The sequence below is a fragment of the Convolutriloba macropyga genome, chromosome 5 (assembly GCF_964194025.1).
Source record: "Convolutriloba macropyga chromosome 5, txConMacr16.3, whole genome shotgun sequence".
In the NCBI taxonomy this organism is placed as follows: domain Eukaryota; kingdom Metazoa; phylum Xenacoelomorpha; order Acoela; family Convolutidae; genus Convolutriloba; species Convolutriloba macropyga.
In genome coordinates, this window is record NC_134472.1 from 49,834,776 (window position 1) to 49,842,547 (window position 7,772).

The 7,772-nt window shown below is 39.3% G+C and overlaps 1 protein-coding gene across 1 annotated transcript; it reads right to left on the reverse strand.

Moving 5' to 3' along the window:
- Nucleotides 1-3,076: 3,076 nt before the first annotated feature.
- Nucleotides 3,077-5,899, reverse strand: LOC142340398 (uncharacterized). Its single transcript, XM_075390975.1, has one exon. The coding sequence runs from the start codon at nt 5,897-5,899 to the stop codon at nt 3,077-3,079; it is 2,823 nt and encodes a 940-aa protein (XP_075247090.1).
- Between the last annotated feature and the right edge of the window lie 1,873 nt (nt 5,900-7,772).

Genomic DNA, 7,772 nt, shown 5'->3' on the forward strand with positions numbered 1-7,772 from the left:
ATTTCAATATCAGATTAGTAAACAAAGAAGCAAGATTTTCAACCAAAACAGCCCTGCACCTTAGCCACTCACTAGCTCTGTAACCTCAATCTGAGCCTCAGTAAAAAATTAATCAAACAAAAGATAAAATTATGATTCAATCATCGTCATTGAAAGGTAAATCAGTGTCCAAAACTGCAAGTTCATGTAGAACCTCAACAAAGGGTGTCCTTCAACAGCCATAAAAAAGTGAATACACCTTGCAGATCATCAGCAACGTCTAATGTTAGCACTACTCTAACGGGTAGTCCTTAACGAAAAAGTTTCATATGAAAAAGTGTTTGGAAAAGTCTCCAAAAAGTCAGTAATTGCTTCCCCTACGAGCAAGTATATTGTCTTAATGTTGTCTTAGAAGAAATGTGAGGTCGCACTGCAATGGAATATGAAGCACGTTTTTAAGAAATTAAGCACTACTTCAACTCTTGTTGGCGGGACTTTCATGTGCGCTCGGGTTGATCTGGTTGCATTTGCATCGATGAAAAAGTGACCACCTCACAACTTCAGATATTCACTTATTGAGATCATTAATGCCAATCATCTAGGAGGTTGGGCCATGGTGTGCATGGCACAAAACTGCGTTGGTTGCCGTACATGAGCCGCGATCTTATTGTACTGAAAGAGAATTCAAATCATGCAACGAGATAGGTCAAAACCTAAAGCGTACTTAGAATCACTCAATGAATCAGTGCGCATTCAAAAGTTCAGTCGTGAGAAGAGTGATAGAAAGTGTGAAAATTCAAGGTTGGTGTCCGCTATACTTTCAAATTTTGCACGCGCATTGCGCGTACGCATGCCAGAAGGGCCTGCGAATTTTGTCCTTCCAGAAGCTATAACAGAATCAACCAACTATCTTTCAACCCTCACCAAAAACTGGTGAACTGGTATAACCAGCGGCTTCTGTACCTCAAGCGGCTCCTCATAATATTCCAAATACACAATTTGGAATAAACGTCAACGCAGCCAGCCAAAAATTCAACGGCTTTTGAAAAAAATCCAAAAACAAAGACAACCAAAATCAAAAAGATTACTCTTAAGGCGGGTCTGCAAATTCTTGCCTGGGGAACTGCTGACAAATGTGAAGAACAAATGTGGTGCCCATTGAGTGTCGGTAATCCCCTGTTAGTGTCATTTACTCGATTAGTGATACTGAAGCCGATTGAAGCCAATACCAAATAAATTGTTATTGGTAAGATAACACCAACGGACTCACAAATGAACACTTGAAATCTGATTTTGTTCATTTTATTTGTTTAAAAGAAGTGTAAATGCAAGTATATTAAGGCTGATTGTATTTTGAAATCTTAAAAAAAACGTTGCCATGCGATATCTCCTCCTGGGCCAATGTTTCGCTGGCAATTGCTCAAAGACTCCGGTCCTCATTCTGCACCAATTTATTTCCCTGAGCTCTGTTATGTTTTTTGGTATAGTTTGGTTTATGTCTATAATAGTAGTAAATAATAAGAGCGTTAAGAGCGGGGGGGTATTCATGCGATACTAAACATGGGAATATAGGGAGTGATCATGAGTGGGAATTAGGTTAGGAGGGATTGAATGGTTTGTACATGTAAAACCTTTCCTTTCCGCTTTATTCCAATCTTTCTTTCTTGCCGCTTTCTCAGTAGTCTTAGCGCTTTCAAAACACTCAATCAATTTAAATTAAAACCAAATACTTAACTCCATGCAAAATCAAGACTTGTACAGTTTTGCGTGCGCTTTTCTGCACTATTAAATTTAATTACACTGTCTAATAACGCCTTGCAGTTTTAAACACTGGTTCTTCTGGTTCACTTTCACTGGCTTCCTCTGCTTCAAAACTAATAAACGGGTTATCGGGACTGGAATTTTCATCCGAACTTGCATCAAAATCAACTAAATCACTGCTCCCAATATCCGAATCGTTTATCAAATCAGCAGCTAGAAAACCAGGGTCGGGTGGCTGCCATGTGTTGGAGCTTTGGGTGTTGGTTTCTGGAGACGATTTTGGCACAACGAAACTGTTTTCCCACTCAGGACTCGAACTTAGCTGTAAGTCACTAAAATTGCCAGAATTTTCATAATCCCACTCCACATCGTCGTCGCTCCAATTTATTTCATCTATAGCATAATCGCCCAGTTCATAGTGGCCAAATGGCAGGGTTTTTATGCCATCGGGTAGTATGTAGCGTTTATTATCAAGCGCTGACAAGCAGATTTTGTTTGTAGTTACTGTGCGCAACGAGTGGTGGTCAGAAACAATCCGGGTGTTCTCTGCACGTACACTGTTACCTGACAGCAGGGTATTCACAAAGTCTGCATGTCGTAGATGTTGTTGCGCAGCCTTCGTCACTCCCTTTGCTGAGAGTTTTCTACAACCTGAAAAGATGGAAAGAAAATGAGAAAAATAGGCGCTATTTTCATTACTAACCCCCTATATAATAACAATACATACTAACAACTTCCAGATGTTTACTAACCAACTATATACATTTATAGTAAAACTAATATTATTGATTTCAAAAATAATAAACTTACTTGTTGACAGAATGGAGTAAAGCTTTGGCTTTAGGCAGATGAATTCGGTAATGTAGTCGCCGGCGAATTCATCCTTAAATTTAAGGACTACTTTCTTGTTACTGGCATTAAACAAGAAATGATCAGACGGGTAGTTTGAAAAATCGAAATGGCTCAGAACTGACTGCGGCTTTTCTGATAATTGCTTGTAGAAGTCCGGACTTTGAACAGAATATAAGAGGCTGTCCGTATCGCTATATAATAGGCGACAGTTGAAGTTTGCACGCATGACCCGATAGTGGAAATAATACATGTGATATTTCGCCAAATCTAAGATGGTGGCTCCCACAATAGTTGGAGTGTTCCAAAAGATAGATTTTGGGCGTGTCGTCAAAGCAGCCATGTTTTCACCGAATATCATGTAGCGGTCAAACTCGAACTTAGACACTACGTTCAGCACTTGTTCAGCGTTACGCGTGATTGTAATTTTATTGCGGCGTCGCTTAGATTCGCATTTCTTGCCGTATACAGCGTTGTTCATTAACTTCTAAAAATTCTCCTCAAACTTATTAGCTGCAACTTGTCGTTTTTCACTGTTTAACGTGATATATGGTGATAGCCAGCTTTCTTGGCGGAACTGCAGTACTCTATGCACTTTGTTGATTACAAGTCCAAGTTCAATATACAGTTTGAGCAATTTGTAGTGAACCACATATCTCTCCTTATCAAAAAACGTTTGTAATAATTTCTTCACTTTTGATGTGGGCAGGTTGTGTTGCTCTTTCAAATTAAGTTGGTATTCTCCCAACCACTCCGCTTCAACAATGTCCTTGGTAGGGGCCAGGGGGAAATCCCGGTGATCGTCATGCAATCCTGGTGGGTATGAAAGATCGACCTCCACAAAATATCCCACGCTGGCGTTGTCGGGTGTGTCTAGGACCTCTTGAATTGTAACTTCTGTGTTGAGTGCGAACTCTGAGAGGTGGAGTTTTTCAAGTTGCATCAATCCTCCGTATAAATTGTTCGCATCAACACAGAAACCGAATTGATGATCTTCTGTGCTATTGTAGTTTGGAATGTATTGGTTATTAGCAATGAAGCGCCGGTTTTCGTAGACAGAGGTGACGCCACCGCGGATTGCAGGCTCGATCATATCTAGATGTTCTCGCTCTGTCAATAACTCGACATTTGCTTTGCAGATCCTCAATGAAGCCTCTTTGGCCATATTGGGTAAAGTAAAAAAATGCATGCAGTCCAACTTATAGGTAGTAAAACTCAATTCTCTGTGAAATTCACAGACACAGGCCAATAGTGCGCAGTCTAATTTTAAGTAAGCGTCGTGGTAATCTTGAAGTGTTCCACAGCCAAGAATTTCCCACATCCTGCTTGCATGAGATAAATTACTTTCTGTAATATTCACATTGCCACCGTCTAAGGTGTTTCCCCACTTTTCTAGTGGTGGTAGTTGTGTGTCAGAGAATTTGGCACGACTACTCATATACGAATAGGGATAGTAGCCTTTCTGTTTTAGCAGCTGAATATTTTCACCCGAGACCGTCGGAAACATTGACTTCATTATTTCAAATTGATTCGCCGGGAGTATTTCCACGAGTTTTTCAAGTGAGCTATTCATCATTTTGAAGGAGTCGATGAACCGTAGATATTCATACACCTTCACTGTTGTCCCTTTTTCGTTAAAAAATGTGTCAATGAGCACACCAAAGGTCATAGATATGTATTTTTTGTCCGTGGCTGGTACGACGCTGACGGTCGTTGTTGGTTCACAGTTGTTCAGAGCTAGGCAAATGTGGTGTAGGTCATAATTTTGTATGTTATGACCTACGACAGGAATGAAATTGATGTTTCTCCTTGCTCGGTTGCACTTTTCATGCGCCCAGCCGAGAAGTTTGCCACTATAGTGACAATGGTCTAAGTCAATCGAGTTTTCTGGGTCTTCGACTTCCGAAAACGGTTTCTCACAAATCCAGCATTGTGTAGCTTGAGATTTGTCCAAACTTCGCCTGTCGCCTTTGAAAAACGGATATTTTCTCTTTTGCTTGTGGATATCTCTTGCAAGCTTGTGTAGCACTTTCACAAAATTAGCCATACAGTCCTCAGAACTGTCAACTTCGTAAAAAATTGGTTTGCTGGAGTGGTGATCAATTACTGTTATCGCAAACCCACACGGTTCATGAATCTCCTTTACTTGTGTAAATGCTCTGCTACTAGGTCCTTTGCATCCTGACACGGGTCTAAGAAATGACTCAAAGTCGAAATATATTACCAAAGGTACGAACCAAGTTGCAGAGAGGTTTGTAAATTTGCATGAATTTTGATCGCTTGAAGGCATGTGAATAACTGCGGGAGCGTTGTTGCCACAGTTAGTCATGTGCACATTGTAACTTTCGAGGCCGTCTCGACATATCCAAAAGCAATTTCGACAGATCCGATAACAATAACGAAAGTCAATACGTCGTACGTAGCAAACGACTTTTACAAGGTGAGTAATCAGTACATAGTGGTGATGATCGTGATCATACAACAAAAGTAGATCCATTACAAATTCAGATTCGTATGATGAAATTTTAAGATGAAAAAATTGCCCGTTTTCGTAGCCAAACACATTAACTTGAACATCATTCAGTTTTTCGAATTCGGGAATGTCTTCAAAGCCCATAGGCATATCGAATTCACCTAATGGTTGATGAATTCCAGGTTGATTGTAAGTGGTCGGGGATGTTTTGGCAGTTTGGTAGTTCTGGTCAACTCTGTCAAGACTTACTCCATGATGTAGATGATATGCTGCTACATAGCAATATCTGAAGCACTGCTGGTCTTCATGATTTCTTATGTTGAGCAGACCGCGACAATTGGCAATTTTAGTTGGCAGTGCGATATAGGACGAGCCACGAATTGGTCTGAAACGTGCGAATTTCACATCCACTTTCAGCCATTTTTCCAGTACCCATCCACTACCCATCGAAGCAAATGTCGTTAATACGCTCATCATTTTTTCGACCATTCCCCAGTAGGCTGCAATCGTGCGACCGTTTGCGTAGACTGGAGTCATAAGTGAGTTAGCGTATATTTCGATGCGCTCATCTTCTGCATTATCAGGCTGGTCATTATGGTGCTTTATCAGCTGTAGTTTTGCACACAACTGAACCTTCTGTGGCCCATGGCATAACTGCTCATTTATGAGGCTATCGATTTTGGGTTTTTGAGCACGCATGAAGTTTTCAAGATCACGTGCTTCATCTGCGTCAGTTGTTTCAAACGTTCGCAAGAGGCCGTTGAACGCACTTTTCGTTGGCGTATCTCTTGGTTCGAACTCGTCGCCAAATACGGGTAGAGAGTGCACAGAGTTCATATGCTGAGCATACAAGTGAGAGTCATTAAACCCAAGATGGCAACTGCGGTAACAGTTGGTGAATCGCGAGTGTTCGGTCCTCATGTGCTGCTCGAGATTCGAGATTTTTCGCGAAGTAAGTTCGCATAATGAACAATGGTATGTGGGTAAACCAAGTTCATCCGGATGGAAATGATGTTCATGTCTAGTCCGATTGCTAGCTGTACTGAGTAAAGAATCGCAATAACGGCAAGGGTACACCATTTTTAACTTGAGTAGCAACGAAAGCTTTAGCTTGAGTAATAACAATTCAACTTGAGAAACAAAGAACAGAAAATGGTTTCTCGGTTTTTCCGAAGCGTAGACCATGGATTGTTTTGCGCGCCAATTTTGAAATTTTAAAATGCTGCAACTTGATTGGTCGGTTTTGGCGGGCTTATTTTATTTCGAATTTTTGTAAAATTTTATGTTTTAAAGCTAAATTTTTTCAAATTATTTCTCTAGAAACAGTGAGAATAGGTGAGTGAGCAACCAACAGACAGAATGCGATGACTTTTTTAATGCAAAAAAATGTAATTGGTTTGCAATTAAACATGTTCTTTTTGAAAAAAAACCCCACATGAGGGCGTGGTTTGACTACTGTCTGAAAGTGGATGTTATAGCAACGCTACGCAATGGTTGTGGGAATCAAAAATGCTTGTGGCGTCATGAAACGTAGGACCCCGTTGAAAAAACTGCTCCATCATCATCAGAAAAAAAGTTAGTTTTTTCTGTCAATCAAGTCGTAAATTGTCAAAACATGACAATTACACGACAGTTACACATGTTTTTTCTTTAAAAGCATTTTTCGATGACAGGTCTCAGAATAGAACTTCACATGATGCCGCCGGTGATTGCAAAACTGCAAAAAACGGGGTTCTAACTCTTTTTTATCAGGTAGTTGGTGTTCTAATTAATGCCAGATGTTAATGGGACATGAATGGCCAGATGTTTTGGAAATCGGTGAAGGAGCAGTTTTTCGACCTCGATGCTTGTGAGCAAATTTGTCAAGCATAACGAGGGCATTACAAATCTGCAAAAAATTTTCAAATTTTTTTTAGTTAATTAGTAATTTGGCTAATTAAGCGCTAATTAGCTCTTAATTAAGGGCTAATTAACTCATGAATTATTTGTCTAAACTTGACGAGTTTGATGAGAGTTTTTGTAGCTCATTGTCTGCGGATGCCAATGAAACACTCCTTTTCATCCCAACTAATTTTTGGAGCCCACTTTTTTGGTGTCAAAGGTCACTGTTAATGTGTTAAAAAAACAGCAAAAAATCGCGTTTTTTAATGTTTTTCTCAAAAATTTTTTCTCAAACATCTTCTTTTTTAGCATCGGAACAGCCCGTTGGCAATTAGTTGATGATACCACATCCTTCTTTTACCGTGTTTTCGATAGTTTTACTTGTCATTTGATGTATAAATAGTACAATTTCAAAGTTTTCACCTAAATTTTACATTTTTTCGGCACTTTTAAGTTTCTTTTACTGCCTTTCTGTCAGTTTTTTCTTACAAAACGAGCGAGTAGTATTGTTACGTTTTACAACATGACACCTAACCATCCATCTAAACACATTTTGAAAAATCTTATGACAATTTGTTGGTTTTTCATTCCAAGAAATTTTGATTTTTTTGTGATTTTTTAAAATTTATTTTTACAATAGTGCTTATTAGGGACAAGTTGATAGTATTAGTTGCTATTCAACACAGCAGCCGAAGAAGTCTTTGCAATGAATTGAGTAACCAGAAAAAAACTAGTAAAGATTTTGTTTTTCGTGGTTTATGTAATATGCGGAAGCAACTAATTCTTACTGTTTTAAGTTGAATAACTTTGTAAAATCCATTTCAAAGCA

Coding starts and splice junctions, on each gene's coding strand:
- LOC142340398 (XM_075390975.1), bottom strand. CDS start 5,899: ATGAACTCTGTGCACTCTCTACCCGTATTTGGCGACGAGTTCGAACCA.